The 20,475-nt window shown below is 37.0% G+C and overlaps 1 protein-coding gene across 2 annotated transcripts; it reads right to left on the reverse strand.

The window, feature by feature from the left end:
- Positions 1-5,535: 5,535 nt before the first annotated feature.
- LOC121856541 (aprataxin-like) lies at positions 5,536-14,743 on the reverse strand. 2 transcript variants are annotated; one of them, XM_042352147.1, is made up of 5 exons: positions 14,546-14,743; positions 12,999-13,138; positions 9,237-9,370; positions 8,341-8,434; positions 5,536-7,432 (listed from the first exon to the last, which is right to left on the reverse strand). In XM_042352147.1, exons 1-5 carry the CDS (start codon positions 14,708-14,710, stop codon positions 7,426-7,428), a joined length of 540 nt encoding a protein of 179 aa, XP_042208081.1. In that variant the 5' UTR covers positions 14,711-14,743; the 3' UTR covers positions 5,536-7,425. The 2 variants fall into 2 exon arrangements, with proteins under 2 accessions (XP_042208081.1, XP_042208077.1); XM_042352143.1 differs by lacking the exon at positions 5,536-7,432 and having other exon boundaries at positions 8,075-8,434.
- Positions 14,744-20,475: the final 5,732 nt, after the last annotated feature.

Consider the following 20,475-nt stretch of genomic DNA (forward strand, 5'->3'; position numbering starts at 1 on the left):
AAATAAAACATACATTTTCAAAGTACCTTTCCCTAACCTACCTCATTTAATTCCCTCTATTCATTTTTTTTCATTTGCCATTCATATTTCAATAGAATTTGCTTAAAATCATTAACCACTTTAGTAAATAAATATAAACCAGCACAGAAACCGTGAATAAAAAACGGAAAAGTCAAAGAACATATGTCATCACAAAAATTGTGACTAAGTCCCAGGTTGCTGATCTGACTTTCTACCTCATTTACACACAATTGCCGGGTCTCAATTGCTTCTCTTACTATTGACAACACAACATACATATATTTTCTCGTTCTTGATTTTTTTTTTCATTTTTGCATTTATTTATGGTTCTTTATTATTATTACAGTCAACCCTCGCTTTACGCGGTCCCACATTCCGCGTTTACGCGGTACCCTGCTGAAACCGGAATGCTCACAGTCTGCGGTGCGTGTTCCCCTTTACGCGGAGAGCGGCTGGCGGTCATCTGGCGCCGCGCCATTTTTGGATCCAAACCTCCCGCCATCCGCCATGTTGTGTAAGCGGCGCGAGTAGGTTGCGCAGTGTGTCTTTGTTGCATTATCAGTGACGTCATATGACGTATCGGACTGTAATTGGGCCATGCATCCTTACCTCCCTCCGCTGCTAGCTGTGATTGGTTTAAAGTAATATGACGTGTCCACCCGCGGGAGGGAGGGAGAGAGGAAAGACGACGCTTGACCTAGCAGCGGCAGTTTCATCCCTCCAGGCCACACCGTGTAATCGTGCATCCATTGTTCTGTAAAATGGCTTCCGCCGGACCACCGCCCCCAGAGAGAAACCTTTCCTTACCTGGACCCAGCCGCCCTAAGCCAAAGAAGACACGACATTCCTTAAGCTACGAAATTAAGTATAAGATCATACAAAAGTTGGAGAAAGGAACAAGACAGGTTGATCTCGCGCGCCAGCATGGTGTTAATGAGTCTACGATCAGGACAATTAAGAAGGATGCAGCCAAGATAAAGGAGCACATGAACATCACAAAGTCTACAGGTGCTTCTATGATCAAGTATTTCCACAACCAGGTGCTTCTCAAGACGGAAAAATTACTTGCGAGCTACTTGGTGCGTCAGGCGCGACGGAACATGGCGGTGGACACGCGCTCTGTTAAGGAGTACGCACGTGAACTGTATGCTGCAGTGTCACGAAAGATGGGAATTACAGAGCCCAAACCCTTTAATGCTTCCTCTGGGTGGTTACAGAGATTTAAGAAGAGGAACAAGATCACCAAAATCAACATTGGTGGTGAAGAAGCTAGTGCTGACCGTGTTGCGGCTAGGGAATTTCCTCCGTTTTTACGTGACATTATGGAGGAAGGGCAGTACACCGACGACCAGGTGTTTAACATGGACGAATCTGGTCTTTTTTGGAAAAAGCTACCTTCCAAGACCTTCGTTGTGAAGAATGCCAGCAAGATTCGGGGCCGGAAGTTGCGCATCACCGTCCTGTATACCACCAATGCCTCCGGTACCTGTAAGCTTAAGTTATCGGTGATCCACACAGCATGCAAGCCGCACGCCTACAAGAGCATGGACATGACCAAGCTAAATGTCCACTGGCTGACCGCACGTAAGGAGTGGATGTTCTCTACACTGTCCCTCTCCTGGTTTGATGACTGTTTCGTTCCCAATGTGAAGAAATTCTGTGAGCAACAGAATGTGCCATTCAAGATTTTGTTGCTGCTGGACAACGCACCAGGACACTCGCCCCTACTGTTAGATCGTCACCCCAACATAAAAGTGGTCTTCCTTCCTCCCAACACTACGTCTATATTACAGCCCATGGACCAAGAGTTAATCTGTAATGTAAAAGCTGCATTCTCTACTAAAAAATTCAAGCTCCTGAACGACTACACCAACACCAGGGAAGAGTTGCGTAACCTGAGTGACACCACCACCGATAGCAAGAGCGAAGACGACGAGGATCAACAGTTGGCAGAACAACAAGTACTTTTAAAACAATTCTGGAGAATATTCAACATCAAGAAAGCTGTGGACTTCTTGGTGGAGGCATGGGATCAGCTGTCTGTATTAACTGTTCGTCACGCATGGAGACATGTGTTGCAAGGCATTCCGGCCGTTAGGCAGAGTCAATCTGTGACTGGTGAGGTTCAGACTGTTGCAGTAGCAGTGGACCTTGCCAGAGAAGCTGCGCAGAGTGTTACAGCTGCAGGCTTCTCCGAGACCACCAACGACGACATCCTGGAGGTGATAAGGGATCCTGATGTGACTACCGACAAGATGGTAGATGATGATGACGTCAGTGAAGAGGCAGGTGGTGCGTCATCCCAAGAAGATTGCCGCTTATCCCATAGTAATGTTAGGGGTGCCATCGAGTGTATCGAGAAAGTCAAGTTCCTCCTTTCCGACGACCCTGACGCAAACAGGTATGAAATCATCACTACCCAGCTGTTGCAGACTATGGAGCCCTACTTCAAGGTTTATCACGACAACATAAACACCAGCCGTCAGCAAAGCATAACAGAGTTCTTCGCCCGCAACCCACCACAGCCAGCCCAAGCCAGTGATAGTGACAGAGGTAGACAGTGATGATGACTTTGAGGGATTTGTCAGGGAGGCCCTGACAAGTGTGGATGACAGTGATGGTGACTCACCTGAGGGCCAGTAGCCTGCCCTCTGCCTCGGAACCAGCCTCCATTCCTGTACGCCGACCCATCTCTTCTACTAACGTAAGTGTTAACCACATCCTTGTTTTTTCTAACCTTACCTTCAGTTTATTGACTGTTCCTTTCCATATTATGTGTTTGTGGAGGGACATGTACTTCAAAAAAGTTGATAATGGAGTTGGAAAAAGTTGGAATAAAAACACTAACCTGAGAAGGAAACTAAGTGGAAAAAGATGTTAGCATGAAGTGGAGGAAGTGAAGCATTTCAGATACCAGAGTGGAAATAAATTGTCAGCAATTGGACTGATGGATAATGATATGAATCACAGAGCATCAGAATGAAAGAAATAGATGGAGGGAGAGAACTCAGGATGCAAAGATGGGGATATTGCTGAGCCAACACTATTATATGAGTGAAGAACTAATTTTGGATCCAAAAGGAAGGGGCAAATTAGATGCAATATAACTGATAAGCTTGACAGCAATGTGTTGGGTAAATAGGATGCAGAGAATAAGAAATTAGATGCAAGAATAGTATCTGCCAAGGGATGGTAGGAGGGGGGGGAACACCAAGGAGATAAGAGGGCACACTAGAAGTAAAGGGGATGGACATTCAGGATGCAGCATTGTGAGTGCATATGAGTGGAGATACTTAAGAGGTTTGAAGGAAAAGTGTTGTTGGTGGAGGATGCTAGCTTGCATGAAGTAGTGGGTAAACTAGATTTGGGACTATGTGGAAGGGGTGTCATAGTAAAACATTTATTACTGTATAAAAGTAAGAATGAATTAATGAAAGAAAAAAAAGCATATTAGAAATTCATGTTAATTATCTTTTATTATCAAGTGTTTAATCGAGTACACTTTATGAAGGCATGAGGCTAGTATTCTTTATCATAAGTCCAACAGCACAAGAACCTGGAGTAACTTATGATATTGGGTTGGGTCTTTCTGGCTCCAAGTGAGAATCAAACCCGGGTTGCAAAGGTAAGTGTGCTACCTCTATCACCTATAATACAGTACAGGGGTGGGGGGGGGGCCAAAATTTGTGGAGGTTAGGTTCTCAAAATGGCCGCGAATCGCCAAATCTACGACTAACATTTGCGAACCGGGGATTCATTTTTGCTCGTGTACAAAGAAATGTATATAACCTCTATGTGTTTGCCCTTAGGACAATTATTTATTTTACCTGTATATGTGTGTGTGCAGACACACACAAAACACATACAAATAAATAATACCTGTAATGGGAAAGTACTCACAAATAGTCAAACAAATTTATTAAAGAATGGGAGTCTACCCTCAAGTCTGTGCTTTGTTAATAAAGTAATGAAGCATAGACTTTAGGGTAGACTCACATTTTTTAAACTTGTTTCTGATTATTTGTGAGAGGATTTTCCAATTATTATCTATTTGTGTGTGTCTACACATATTTACAATACAGGTAAAGGAAATTACTGTCTCCAGAACAAATGGCTCCTTGTCCCAGCCTCAAAAATGGTGGCAACTATAAAACTACCCACAGACGTTCTTCAGTACATTCAGGGTGTTATCCGCAAATAATAGAGGACCGCGAAATAAAAATCTGCAAACTTTGGGGACCCCCTGTATACATTTTCTTCAATGGATGGCATTAACAGATTTTTCTCATATTTATAAACTAATCACAAGACAGTGAGGGAAAAATTTTCCACAAAGGATATAGTCTCGAGATAGTTTCATTTTTACTTTCATTGTACCATGACTACTTATTAAACAAAATGCAAGAGCCAATACTTGTCGATATATCAGTGACATGGTCAGGCTACTGGATTATAATTAAATAAAAATGACAGCTCAAGTTTTCTGTGTTAAGTTCAACATTAATGAGAAAAACTTAGTTTCATAGTGTTGGATATTCACAATCTACTCATGAAGACATAAACCATCCTTTCATATACAGTGGTCCCTCGATTAACGAACGGTCCAATTAACGAAATTTTGGTTTACGAATTAGCTCCCATAAGGATTTTCAATTCCATTAACGCACAAAACTTTGATTAACGACAGCCTTACGAGAAACACACTTTGTTGTGCGCATCAGCTGATCGGCTAGTCCACCAATACAGTACTGTAATTGGTTCTGTTTACAACAATGGAGTAAATATCAAGAAAATTGTGCTCTTGAATATTTTTGCATTTTTTATATTAAAATTATTGGTCATTCTAATTTGGTTAACATATTGATAATATATAAATACAGGGAACAATTTTTGTGTGCCAATCAGCTGATCGAATCGCCCACCAACGCTTACCAGTTTAACTTGGTTTACAGCGGAGTGAACATCCAGTTTGTTGGTCTCTTGAATATTTTTGCATTTTTACATTAAAATTATTGGTCATTCTGAAATTTAGTTCACATATTGATAATATACAGTGCAGAAATTATTATGAAACATGAAGAAGGCATTAGAACCAATGCACTCTGTAAAGAATATGGCATGTCATCATCGATTGCCTCTACAATCAGCTGTTTGATATGTAAACAAATATGCCGGGAATACGACATACACACCTCAAAGTAAGTTAAAATATAGTATTCTATTGTTTTTTATTTATTATTATAAAGTATACTGTACAGTACAGTACTGTATTTAGTTTATATTTAATGTTTTGTTAATTCTATTACTGGTATACAGTACTTTGTATGTACTTTTTCTGTGAGTTGGAACCAATTACCCAACATCCCATTGAAATAACAGATTCAGTTAACGAAATTTTCAGTTAACGAACTACTCTGTGGAACCAACTGTGTTCGTTAATCGAGGGACCACTGTATACTTGTTTCCCAGTACTGTACATGCAAACAAAAAGTTGTCACAAATTAAAACTATTAATGTTTCTGAAAAAATATTTCCCTTTAATTTATCACCTGAAAATAATATGTTAAATTAAGACTTGAAAATAATGTAACATACAAATTCCCTAAACAACCTCAAATACCATTATAGTACTGTACTGTGAAGTACAGTACATATACTGTATACATACTCACTATGAGTTAACAATAATCAATGGATTAATCACTACAGGTGTTCATTGAAGTTCTACTCCTGCATTTGCAATTTTAATTGGGAAAAATACACAAGATATTGTTTTCTGAACTATTAAATTTAAAAAATAATAATTGGTAGCTGGTTAAATTAAGTTAATATGGTGATGACAAAAGAAGAAATGTACAGTAAACCAGTTCCATAGTGTACAATGAAAGACAAAAGTTGTGTCGTGAAATTTTGTGAAAACATGTGCCGAAGGGCTAAACTTTTGGTGCGCTCTGCCTTGTGGTAGGGGCTCTCATAATAATTCACGAGTTATATTTAATCTTCGGACAAAACCGTGACACAACTTTTGTGTTTGATTGTACATACTGTACTTAGGAAAGATTCAGGGAAATATTCATGATTTAATGCATATTTTACCAATACAGTACATTGGGCTGTCACCAGATTGGGGTAGTGCACAAAACCTGTTAACACCTGAAAGATATAATGCCCAAATTATTTTACCCATTCTTATGAATCATTATGCACCTACTTACACCCAAGAAAATGAGAACTGACTGAATTATATAAAACAGCTTACTGATATCTCTAAAGATTAAAATGAAAATTAGTACAGTACTTTGTCATTATTGACAAATAGAATTTACCTAAAGCTGTGTCAGTTCTTATACTATTCCAGATACGTACTGTATAACAAAACCAGTCTTCAGATCTGTACAGCATTCTATTTCACATTCACACAAACATATTTAAATATTCCTCATACACACCACACATAGAAAAAGGTAGTCATTACGTATTACAGCACGGTACCATATTTTCATAATACTGTACTGTGTTATTTATAATCAGGGAAAATCCTTCAATTCTACAACTGAAGTTCATGGTGCAATTATACTGGCATTCATGTGCCCAAGTCCATAATCCTTACAAAATAAGGACATTGCTCAGTAAAGAGGTCACAAGATCATCCCAACTCAGTACAATCTTCTATATACTTTGCAATAGTGTCTAGAGAGACATGACCAAAAAGTCAGCAACCACAGAAATCTAAAGAACCAAATAAGGTCAATAACCCAGGTCCTAGCTTCAAGTACTGTACTGGATCATAATACATGGTCAAACTTATTTCATTCAAATGGTAAAACCTTACATACATTAGCTTCATACTGCCTGCAGGATAATATTGCCTAAAAATTAATCCTCAAAAATAATTATGAATGTGGTGTTCATACATCATTTTTACTGAAGAAGTAATCAGTACTGTATTAACTTTCTCCCACTATTATTGTTGTGTTTTTGGCTACAGTGCAACCCATTAAGTAGTCTGTCACACTGAGTCAACCTCTACATCTTCCTAGGACTGCATCTCCATTATTTTTCCATTATGTGTGTTGAAGTGGAGAGATAAGCCTAACTCTTTTCACACCATACTGTTTATAATACAAACTGTCATGACTGCTTCAACTGCAGAGGTCAAACCATCCTACAATTGTTATGTAAGTGTTCAGGCACTGGTGTTGGGTCTTGAAGGCTTGAAGAATAGCTAGAAACTGATGTGTTTCTAAGAGATTCTGCATTACCATCCTGTTGAGTCTGGTTAAGCACATATACAGTAATGTAATTTCTTCAAACCATAATACATGTTCAAAAGTAATTAAACTAGTTCACTTTTTTTTTTTTTTACGGGGTATAGCCCACCCGGGCACAGGTCATCAACCCACATCAGAGCCTGGGGGGCGAAAAAATATAAGAGTAAAAAGAAATTAAAAATAGAAATGAGAAAGACTATATTAATCTACACCACTGCTTGTACTGTAAAGCAAATTACGAGTGTACACCCACTGGGCAATACTAACAAAAAATATAAGGTCAGAATGCAGGTCTACTTCATCATAGGGGACTTTAGGCGACTTTGTACCAAAAGTTATCATCTCTGTTCAATTAATGCAGGAAATATACCCACCAACTCTCTTTATTTCAAAATGGGTTCAGTGTGACTTCATTGACGTCAAAGTTAAGATGTTCAGTACAGTATATCTAACTCAAGGCATGTACCTTGGCAATGAAGGATACAATCTCATGTAAGATCACACAAATAGCAAGACAAAGGAAAGGTGAGAAAGAAGTGAAAAATTATGCCTTGAACATAAGTCTTCACATCGAGTGCATGGAAGCATCCACTAAGTGGGCAGAAACTTAATTTACACACACACACACACATAAAAAGATAAATGCATTCAAAGCTGCTGATTGTGACATTCATGGTCATTTCACAGCTCACATAATTTGACAAAAACTTGTGAGCTAACAGCTAATCTAAACCATATCTGTATGAGTGACAGAATCCCTGTAGGAAAAAAAAACACTGAAAAATGTATCTATTTTCCTGGAAGATTACTTGTTCTGCACACACCATGTTAAGTGGCTCTCTGCTTAGTCAACCTGGTTATATTTCAAGTCAAAAATTAATTGCATTCCACTTGATACAAAGATATGTTTTTGAGTGATGAAAACAAGCTTTTTTCACAACATTTTTATATGCAATGTATTGAAGAAAAGTGACACACATTTCAATTATTTATATGCTTATAGAGATGTTGCTTAAGTTTGGGCATGTTTTGTGGAGAATATACGCACTTGTGACACTTCAAGGGTTGATCTAAGAGTTTTTCTCCTGCTATAGGAGTCATTGTTACTACCATCCCACGCTCCTCCAAACAACGAATCACATCTGAAATCAGAAGAAAGTTTTTTGATCACCACAGCTACATATGATTGAAAAAAATCAGGCAATTTCTCTAACATATTTGTTCAGTGTTTTAATAGGTTATTGCAGATTTATAATTCGAGGGAGTCCTATTCAACTGTTGGGGTTAAGTATATCAACTTTTTTCTGTATCAATTTCATTTAACTGAAAAACTGAGAATTTCTCAAGCTGTAGTCTCCTTCCCCCTCACCTTCAGTTAACTGAGCCCTCCTGTCATATTGTGCAAAACATGAAGAATATGAAACCTCCTTTAATGTTTCAATTCTGTACACCTACTAATCTTTAAGATCTGACAAAAATGGCATACAGGGGAATGAAAAAGAAAATACTTTAAGCTTGTTTCCTGCCACAGTATATATCTAAGAATGTGAATGAATTTTTGTGTGTAAGTATGTGAATGAGTGGGAAGCATGGCATTGATTGTTTTTTTTGGAAGGAAGTGCTGGACATATTAAGTGAAAAGATAGTGTAAAATAATATTGCTCGAGAGTGAATTACTGTATAAAGAGAGGAGATAGATTTGATGTTGGGTTGTAAGAGTGATTGAATAGGTCTAAATCAGATATAAATCTTGGGGCAATGTTATATTAGTGGAATACCAAAGCACAACACATCTGATAAAGTTGCTAGAATGAATAAATGACAGTATCCACCATGTGTCAAATTGGATCAGGGCTTGCATGTTAAAAAAGTCTCTTGAAGTACTAATTTATTGAATTAAATCCTGTTAAAACAACATGAAATTGGTCACACACACACACACACCTGCACTATCCAAAAAGTATCTTGTGTTAAAGGAGTTCCAGTGACGTTTGGTCTTCAAACAAGGAGAGTCAAAGTCTTGGCTGATCATGTGAAGATGCAATTGAGACATACTTGGAATTGCATGGTATCCATATCTGTTTATAATAAGTATGTATATATATATATATATATATATATATATATACTGTATATATATATATATATATATATATATATATATATATATATATATATATATATATATATATATATATATATATATATATATATATATATATATTGTATACTGTATAAATGTACAGAATAATTTACAAATATTAGTAAAGGAAAAAAATCATAGAAACAATCCTGCAATATTTCAACACTTGCTAAATCACCGAAATTAGTTTCAGAGAGTCTGTTAATAAGAGGTTTTACTTCTGAGGTTGTACCCAGAGTTTTGGCTAACACAGTTTTTGTGTACAAGGGGTATAAAATAAATTTGATGCTGGCTGATTACAGTACTCTACAATATACTGTACTGTACAGTACACTATTTGATCTGGATAAAAAATATTGATTTCATTTTACTGTATAGAAATAACAAGAAAAATAATCCTCCCTCCTAATGCAGAGACAAGAATGTGGTTTTAGTAATGAATACTGTATCTCTTAACCCTCTCATGGTATTTCAGCACAAATTGCGTCACTAAGCACTCCCGTGCTGGCACATCCCCTCCCACTCAGTTTTATGTCACTAAGAGCACCCCTCCCGTAAGCAGAAATGAGGAAACAGTGGACCGGCTCTGTCAACTACCTAAGTTCCTCCCACTAGCCTCATGCACTGGCAGATGCATCTCTAAGAGTGCAATTTGTTTATTAAAATGGAAAAACCATTCCTGTTACTGAAACAGCCTGCGTCGAAAAACTCCGAGGGGGGGTGAGATTTCCAACTACGGCCAGGAGTACTAAATGGCTAACATGAGCAGTGAATACTGGTAAGGTACGGTATAATGCAATACTGTACACTCGGTAAAAAAAGTATCTTTCATGGAGGCTCCGATGAATTTCGAACTGAACAATCCACATGCAGGACTACAATGCGAGGTATGCCTCATGGGCCTTTATCAAAAACCTTCGTTTGTGGTGTCACTTTGTTTCGTACAAGATTTGTAAAGATATTTTTTTTTACAGTGTACATATGTTATTGACCTGTGTAATGACATTGTGCCTTTCTCATTGAAATCAAAGGAATATTATGAGAAAACAATGAGAACTATAATTGTTAAAAATTTAAGAAAAAAAATCTTGTGTTCAAAGATTTTGAGACAAAACTATAGTACATGGTATCACAAGATGAAGGAAATATAAGGCGTTTTCGATGCACGGATTAGCTAACGCATTAGCTATTGGGTATGCGCAGACGCTGCTTTTGACTAGTGTGCCTAACACATTCAGAGGGAAAAGCTAACACCTCGATCAGGCTTTAGCCTTGTGCAGCGCCCAAGCGGCCCAAATAGCTAACAATCAATTGGCAATTTCTCCCACTGAAAATATGCGGATCATGGCCGCTTATGGAGAATATTTTGATTAATATTGAAGAGTTGGGGGCAAGTATGGCAATAAAAAACTGTGATATAATAACTAATAATTCTATATATGGTAGTATATTGGATAGGACCTAAAACAAAGTGTATGGCATGAATTTTTTTTTAAAGAATTGCGCCTAGTTGAAACCAGTTTTGGCTCCGCCCATTTTTAAGTGGGCACTCTGTGATTTCATTAGCTGTTGGTGACTTTGGTGTAACAATATTGATAATTACTCAAATATGATTAACACTTTAATATCATTACTCATAAGATACTTTAAATAAGGGTGAAAATTTATAACAGTTCTGTAAGTGCAAAAATTAAAACAACGAACCTGAAATTTGTCATATTGTGTGTATATTACAGTACTGTATATGCGAACACCTGTAAACAACACAATGTAACCGCGAGACAAGAGAACATACAGTACGTAGTGGAGTACCTTTCCTGTATAAAAAATGGATCAATCCGCCATGTTTATTGTTGACTGACTGACTTTTTTTTTCCTTTTTGTCTTTCTTTCCATATTTTTCTATGTATTTTTTTCACTATTAATTTCCATATTGTGTCCAAATGACAGTTCTAATTTTATTGTTTTCTGATTGTACAAGTTATTTCCAAGACGCTGTACAAAAGTATTATTTTTTAATGAGTCCGGGAAAGCTAACATGTTAGCTATTCCGTACATCTTAAAACGCCTGACAAAAAAAGCCTATAGTAAACTCTAATTAATGGGACAGCATCGTTCACATACAATAATGGAAAGTGGGACAGTATCTTGCTAACTAGAAATACATCCTGTATTTCCTATGTGTTCATGGCCACTGCTGTACATACATACACTGATTGGTCAGCCACCAACCATACCGTCAATGCTATTCTCACATCAAACTGGCGAGTCAAGGCAACTGTGATATGAGCAATACCTTTGATGGGGCCTCAGTTCCTCTACTAATATTGTTATTGCATGTATTGTTGTGATTTGAGCATATGTCTCTGAGGATTTGTTCTTGTTTTTTACATGTTTGAAAATATAGTACTGTACACTGAACAATGTGAAAATCTGAAGACTGTACATAGTAACACAAAAACAGAAACAGAAGCATAACATGTACAGTTCAGTACCTGTACAATACAGGTATCCCCTTCTTTATGATTATCCATGTTAACTGTAATTAGGTTTTAACACCCTCAATCAATTTTTGTTCGGCAAAATCCATGTTAACAATAGTTAGCATTAGACTAAACTCGCTGACACGGAATGTAAAGACTGGAAGCATGTAGGATTGTTTTTTCTGTGTGTAATGAGTGTTTAATTTATTTTATTTATTGATGATAGGATAAGTTTTTCTGTGCTTGGTGTGTGTTTATTTTATTTATTATTTAATTAGTACAGGGTCATTTTTTCTGTATTGGACAGGCCAGGACAGTATCCCATTGAAACCCATGTTAAAAGGGTCCCAATTTATGTTAGGATTTCAGGAACACAATCCTATTGTAAATAGGGGGATACCTGTGTAACACAGTACAATATATCAACTGAGGAGTGGCACACCCTATACCCAAACACAACAATATAAAATTCATTATTCAGTATCTGATATCATTACAGTACTACTGCATTTCTGTATTATTGTACTAATGGATTATTAATGGTTTATTAGAAATACAGGTATAGCTTTAAAGGTAAATTGCCATTACTGTGTATTTTTCAAAGCACAAATCTACTTTTCTATGAAACATAGCTTCCCTGCATCAATTATCAAATTAATTTGAGTTTACAGTACTGTACAATATTCAGAAATTATTTGGGAAAATCTATTGTTAGCTAGGTAAAAAAAGGTAATACTGTATAGAATGGCTGCTCACAGGTTAATAAATACTGCTGTATAAAGCCCATGGTTCCACTGTTTATTGGAACAGCCTCCCCAATTTAGAGGAAAAATAAGAAATTGCTAAAATAATCATTTAAAAATTATCATCCTTTTCAAAACAGAATCCAGGCTCCATGGGCTTTCATCTCAGAAATTGAAAGAAAAAAAAATCAACTACAGTATTAAATACTACAGTATTTGCCAAAAAATCTAAAATGATTGGTACTCAAAGAAACACTTTCCATTGTAATTAAATATCCAATTTGTGTTAAAAAAAAATCATTACCTTTAACACAAAATTTTAAACATTTCTACTCACCTAAACTCCACTTGCGGGTATTTTGTAGCTAGTAATCGAGACTGATCCTCCATATAATGCAATAACTCACTCTGCTCTCTTTTTAGTGACTTCAAGTTGGGAAAATTTAACTTGGGTATCACCAAAAAATGATAGCGGGCCTGTGAGACAACAAATACCATAAATTCACCGTAACTTTATCAAGTACAGTACAGTACAATACATTACAGTGACCTCTGATTCACTTTTAATGAAAAAAATTCATTATTGTACAGTGCATGTTATTTTAGTACAGAAATCAGTGTTGTTTAAAGATCTTATTTTGTATACACTGTACAATACTTTATATTACAAGCTGTCTATACAATATATACAAGCCACAAAGCAAAGGTTAGTGCAATTTAATTCTAATATGATTTATACAGCAAACTATAATATTGTATTATAACTAAAACATGTTGTTTGACATATGATAAATGGTTTAATTGACAATTCCGTACAGGTTAACCTCATATTAACCTAATTTGTAAGATAATATTTCCACCAAATATTGTATAATTGAAAGTAGTCATGGCTGATTTTCTTGTGAACATCTTGTCACCAAAGTGTTTTAGCAATACAGTTCCATATCTTTCATCTGATTATATATATATATATATATATATATATATATATATATATATATATATATATATATATATATATATATATATATATATATATATATATTGTGCCAATATTGATACAATATTTGACTACCTAATATTTACCAGGCACCATAAGAGCAAACTTGCTAATTTACAGGTACTTATGTATACAGTACTGCATTATTTATATACATATTATGAATGTACAGTACCGTAATCTAGACTAATCGTTCACCCAAAACAACCCTTAAACTGTTCTTCACACTAAGTTCATACAAACGTGAATTTACTGGTTTTAATTTTATCTTTATGCAAAGTGAAAATTCCTCATTTGATTAACTAATTCATTACTAAAATTTATTGGTCACTACATTGCTGTTGTTGACATCAAGCAGATGGACGTATATAAATTTAAAAATACACAGATTCTTATATATAATAAAGTTCAGAATGATGACAATCACTTGAACAGCAATAATATAAATACTGTAGTTTATTCATTAAAGCAATTAAGTATGCAATTATTATCTTTTGTTAATGAGGACTTACAATCCCAACCTTATTTTCCGTCCAATATCAAAGTACAATACGAATAATATACACTATACCCATTATAGCCAGAAAAAATACCAGTATTCTTATATCTTCCGTCATTACTCGTCAAATATATCTCATATTTACGCATCACGTCATATCTCAGCATGTGACAACCTATGAGGACGTGTTATAAAGTATTCCATGATGACAGGCGACGCTGTGTCATGTGGGGCTCGACAAGTACAGTAAGTGTCAAACGACATCCGTCCGTCCAACAAGTAAAATTCAGCAGCAAATCGGACCGTATACCGGGCACAACAAAGACCACATTCGACCATCCCTCACCGCAACACCACCAGACTGTTTTACCGAGGCTTATTTTACCTTGGGATACTTGTCTTTGATGATAACGATCCGGTCGTCCGATTCTACGACGAGATTTGGATCGTTCATGGAAGCCAGAAGACCTTGTGACCAGTGAGTCTTCTTTGCTGGCTGTAAAGTGTTGGAATCAGGAGCAGCTCTCTTACTAGGCGTAGCACCCGCCATCTTGCAACGCCATAGCGATACTTACTTCCCCCACCTGGGTCCTCCCCCCGCGACTTTACCCCCCTTGGTCCAACCCCTACATGGGTCTCCCTAAACCTATTCTACCAAGGTTCTCCCGCAAACGCCCTCATATTTCATAATACTCCTGGCGCTTTCTACCAACAGCCTTCCATAGCGCAAATAAGTATATTTCTTTTTATTATTATCACCGGAGATTAGAGTGATAGCTTAGTGTGTGGTGTTAGTTTGCCATATACACTAATTAGGTCAAGGTTATTACTGTTAAAGCCCCTGATGGATATTGCTTGTGAAACTTGTTATTACAGTTAGGATTCACACAGCCTGTCAGGAAATTTGATTAACAGGGTGATTGACTGCAGATTATTATTATTATTATTATTATTATTATTATTATTATTATTATTATTATTATACCTAAGTTTTCTGTACAATATATGCTAAAATGTAAGTGGGTGTTCCAAAGCTACCTGACTCTTGCATTTAAGTGGATAGTGGTGGCCCTACTAATGTAAATTAATATAAAGTATCATGAAGTCAGTTTTCACTCAACTGATTCCTGCGTGGAGGGTTTGGAGTGTAGTTACTGAGGTACAAGACGAAAGAAATTGTTGTTGAATCGGCAACTAATTCATTTATTACGTGGGTTACCGTATGTCATGCGAGGCAAGACACCTCGCCCACCATAAATACTACAGTAAGTGAGTGATGGAGGCGAAAGTCCCACCGACCATCCTAGTAAATACAGTGATTACATGGGAAATGTTCAAGCCATGTATAACGTCTGTCTCCAGATTCTCAAAAAGTTATTACAATTTATATTCCTCGTAACTGAAGGCATAAGAATGCACCTAATTTGTTGACTGAAACTAAAGTACACAAGTAACATTCAACAAGAATAGCCTCAAAGTTATTTTGAGATGCACTAAAAATTTACCCAACCATATGTTCAATGGGTACAGTTCGGAGAAAATGTGCAATTTCATAAGAGCTCTCAGTAAGTTGGTCAGGTCAAGTATGCATAACGAAGGATGACAGTGCTAAAAACCATTTTCAGGGTGCAAGAGAATAATTTGTCTATAGGTCTTCAGATAAACTTAAAGAGAAACATGACATTAACCAGCCTCCACCGCTGGTTACCAGCGGCCAAGTCGTATGTCGGGAAGCCCCCCAAGCAGTAGATGTATCACAAGTGGGTAAATTTGCATAAGTGCACACAACTCTGTTAGAAAGTTGAAAATATGTTTTTCTAGTGTATTTATGTGTGTTTAGATCGGTTATGACCTTCATTTCCGTCGGAAATTAGCCTTTTTTTATTTATTTATTTTTTTTTGTGGGGCATTTTCATACAAAAATTATGGCTAAGCGAATACAAAGTACTCAAAAAAAAAAACAATAGAAAAACATAAACCTGACCTGACCTAACGTAACCTAACCTAACCTAACTCTCATCATATGATAGAATCACGTATTTCTTACCTTATTGGACGAGTTACTACAACGCACATATGTTGGTCTTGACGATATTTGCATTCGTTCTTGCACTTAGGACACTTTACTGAGGCCGGGAGAACACCATGAGATAAAAAAAATGCTATAGCTTCTTCGTTTTTTCCCAAAAAACTCGCAATCAGCTCCATATAATTGAAGTGACACCCATCGCAGACTTCCATGGTCGGAAATGAATTTGAATTTCGAAATATGAGAGACCAAAAATAAAAATCGAATTTTATTGGGCCAAAAATACCGCGAATTAAGCAACAAATAATTTTAATTGGTTGCCAAAAAAAACCCCTGTTTTTGATGGGCCGCGTGATGTGTACGAAAACGCTTGTGCATGACGATTTATGAAGGAAACACGCTGATTCGGAGGTCGGGGAGGCGATAATGGTGGAAGATTAATGGAAGAAAATAGAGAAAGATTTGGCATGTGCTATCTCCGTTATTATACGTTTGCGACGGTAATGTAATAGAAGAAAATTATCTTAAAATTAGACGTCTTTTTCGAATATGATAATAGATTTGGGGGAGGAAAGTTGTGTGAACTACTGCAAAAATACCTCAGTTAGTCACTCTTATTTTATTTAGGAATTGAAGCTTTCGTTTAAAATAGGAAAAGGGTTTTGCAAGGAAGTGGTGTAGGATCCAAATTGCTATACTTTGGCTCCCAAGGAGGAGGTCCAATCTTTTTATTTTAATTGAAAAGGTTGACGTTTGTGTAGGCAGTGTTTTACTTGGCTATCATTCTATGCGATTTTTTTTATTATTATTGTATTGATGTGAGATTGTTAGTTGTATCTTGGTATTGGTGCTGGGTTTATTAGTCTTGTTCTGCTGGATCTGAACCGTGGGTGCTCTCTCACTCTTCATTCCATTTCATTATCGAGCCAGTGAGTTACTGCTTCTAACTAACTTTTCTACTTGCCCCCGTGTTTTCTTAGCTTTGTTATACTGTATATGTCTACATTTACTGCCTCAATCTTGGCTCTCCTATGCAGTTCTTCGTTTGTTATCCGTTATTCATATCTGATGTCATATATAAAGCGCAGACATTAATTTTGTATTGTTTGTAGTTTCTTGATTCTTGTGTCACTGAATGCGTTGATTGGTACAGGCGGGTAGCTTATTGTTGATTTTATTAGTACCGAATAGTTTTAGTTTGTTTTGTGTATTCAGGTTTTGGAATTTCCTTTTTTTTTTTTTGCTGCGTAGTTTGTTGTCCTTTTCTTTAATGAAGCTTTGATATCCGGTTTTTGTGAACTTGAGTCCAAATATGGGTACCTTCATTGGCGTTTGGGTATATTTCTTCATCCACGATGACTGGTTCGACCATTTATTTGCCAATTGGTATGATTTTAAATTTGTTAATATTTGTTTTAATCATCCATTTTCTTCCATAATTAATCATTTATGTTCTTTATTGCATGCGCTGTATGGCGTTCGGTGGGTCAGTCTACTCTAGATGGAAGGAAGGGAACCTTATAGGCTCTGAAGATACAAGATGTAAGAGTTACAAGTTAGAAGAGGGAAGTACCGGGGAAGATTGAAAGCAGGTGGGTTATCCACCTGGCGGGGTCACGTATAGCGTTAAGCAGCGGCTCTCAATCACTTATATACGTCTCGTCAGACGCCTAGAGTATTCTACTATGATTCTAGCTATATCTAGGCGCTGCTCGTCGGAACTAGATATGCCTGTGGAGCTATAAAATGATCTAGGCTTACAATACGTAAGTAAATCATAATAAAAATGATGCAATACATCCTAGAAAATTCTTACACAATGGAAAACATCAATATATACTTTACAAGAAAATTTCCCCAAACTTGCCAAAAAAAACTACTGCTTGGAATAGAAAATAAACAAAACACCTAGTTCACAAAAAATGTTGTTCTAAATTATGCCTCGGCATAACACTTAACATACCAGGAAATGCGTAAAAAGATTCATACACCAGACAATGCATGGGAGTTGTATTTTTTATTTGTTTACTTTATTTTGTTTTTATTTTTTTACGGGGAATAGCCAACCCGGGCACAGGTCATCGATCTACAACGGGGCCTTGGGGGCGAAAAAATAAGAGTAAAAAAAAATTAAATTAGAAAAGAAAAAGATTATATTAATTTACTGTACACCACGAAAATACCGGAAAACCATCTTTTTGAAGTGAGAGATTGTATGGGTATGGAAACACAGAAGAAGGCAGAGCATTCCACAGTTTGGCTGTGTGGGGAAAGAATGATGTACTATAACGGGTTATTCTAGTGTGACCGACATCCTCAGAGAAACGATGGGCAAGCGCGGGCAAGACGAGTGTTACGAGCCCACAGCCTTGCCGGCGGTACGCAGGATGCCAAATCCACGGAACATTGCCCGTTAAAGTACCTGTAAAAGAGAGAGTGAAGCAACATTGCGGCGAAGAGAAAGGGAAGAAAGATTATCAACTAAAGGAGGAGAGTTAATAAGATGAAATGCCTTTGATTCCACCCTATCTAACAGTTGGACAGAAGAGCCACGCAACAGTTCCACAATTCACTCATTAAACAAGCGTTTTGATTTGTTTTGTTATGAAATTGTTTTCTCACAAAATATATTTACAAATAAGTTCTTCAATCAGTTAGACATGAAAATTTAAAACTGTATTTATATCATTTGTTTGAAATTCCTACTAAGAGATCTATTCACGTTAAAGTTCCAGTGGTTTCCAAACTGGGGGGGGGGGGGTGAGGTGGGTACGGGAGGCGTGAAGCCATCTGTCAAAATTTGATATTTTTTGCTCAAAAAGAATATAATGAAGAAACTCTTTCAGGAGTAACTCTCTCCGTTAGAATCTTCCACACATCCGTGCAAAACCAAAGTATAGCAGTCACCCCTATCCGTTTTCTATCATTACATCTCTCTCCTTACGCGTCTTGTATATGTCATGGATACCATACTGACTCACCCTACTCTTATCTTTCACAACACTACCAGCCACCGATCCTCCCTCATCTTCAATTACAGTATATTAAGACTTATCTCAAACTGTGTACTTTAGTCTGGATTTCTTCTCTCTTAATGATTTTTAATTAATTTTGCTTATAACTATGGTGTCATGTAGATTTTACACACAAAAATATAAGGGGAGGGGGGGGGTGAGGACTTCGCAAAAAGCAAAAGGGGGCGTCATGTTAGAAAGTTTGGGAACCACTGCACGGTTAAACGAAAAGTACTTTCACCATCCATTGGTATGCCAACAAATATCAATGTTTAAATGGCAAATCATAAGATGTTTGCTGCAGTGCCTATCGAGTATAACAACGTCATCATCCAAGATTAATGTAACAACCTTATCTTATGACTTGCTCTTCAAGTCTTGATAGCTTCTGGGCAGCAGATAACTAAAGCTAGGATTCCATTCGTGCGTTAGCGGTTGCGTTAGCGCCAAAAATAAATCACATTGAAATGAACATGGTTGTTTCCATTGGCACGGTTGCGTTTGCGTTCTTCATTTGCAGTACATGCCAATCGCTCCCTGTTGCGATTGAAAACGCAAACGTACTGCAAACGCACTTCAATCGCTTGCCTAGCTTTAAGCATTTTTCATTATTTAAAAAAATTTAGACAAGTGGTGCAAGACTATTTGTATCCTGGGTAACCTCTGCAACTAAAGCACAAGACATTATTTTCCATAAGGGCTAAGAAACTGAAGTGGCACTGGACTGGCGAGCACCGTGGCATACTGTTCAGTTCGCTCTTTGTAGCGTCACATTCAAAATAAATGAAAATATTACTTTTTGAAATACTGCTCCTTTCTACAGTGAACCTAACCTTGCCTCACCAACTTCAAATCTAACCAAACCTCACCACACTCAGCCTAACCTAAACTCACCAAACTCAGTTTAATTTTACCTTCAAACTAAAACTAAACTAACCTAGCCTAACCAAATCTACCTTAGGATGGTTCATTATGTCCGGTATCACGTGGAGGAAAGATGCGAGAAACCATATTAATCTATGTATTACAAAACATTACGTCTTTCCAACCAATCATAGCCATGGATGACGAGCGGTATCTAGCCGCATGTTACTGTACTTCGTTGTTGTTTTAAGAACATAAGAAAATAAGGAATCTGCAATAGGCAGGTTGGCCTGTGCATGGCAGCTCCTGTCGAGAGTTACAACCACTCTCTATCGTCCTTGAATCTATCTAGCCTTCTTTTAAAACTTTCCAGCGTCCCAACACTTACTACAAAGTTGCTAAGCTTGT

Source organism: Homarus americanus, unplaced genomic scaffold (assembly GCF_018991925.1).
Source record: "Homarus americanus isolate GMGI-L3 unplaced genomic scaffold, GMGI_Hamer_2.0 scaffold1024, whole genome shotgun sequence".
NCBI classification, from domain to species: Eukaryota; Metazoa; Arthropoda; class Malacostraca; order Decapoda; family Nephropidae; genus Homarus; species Homarus americanus.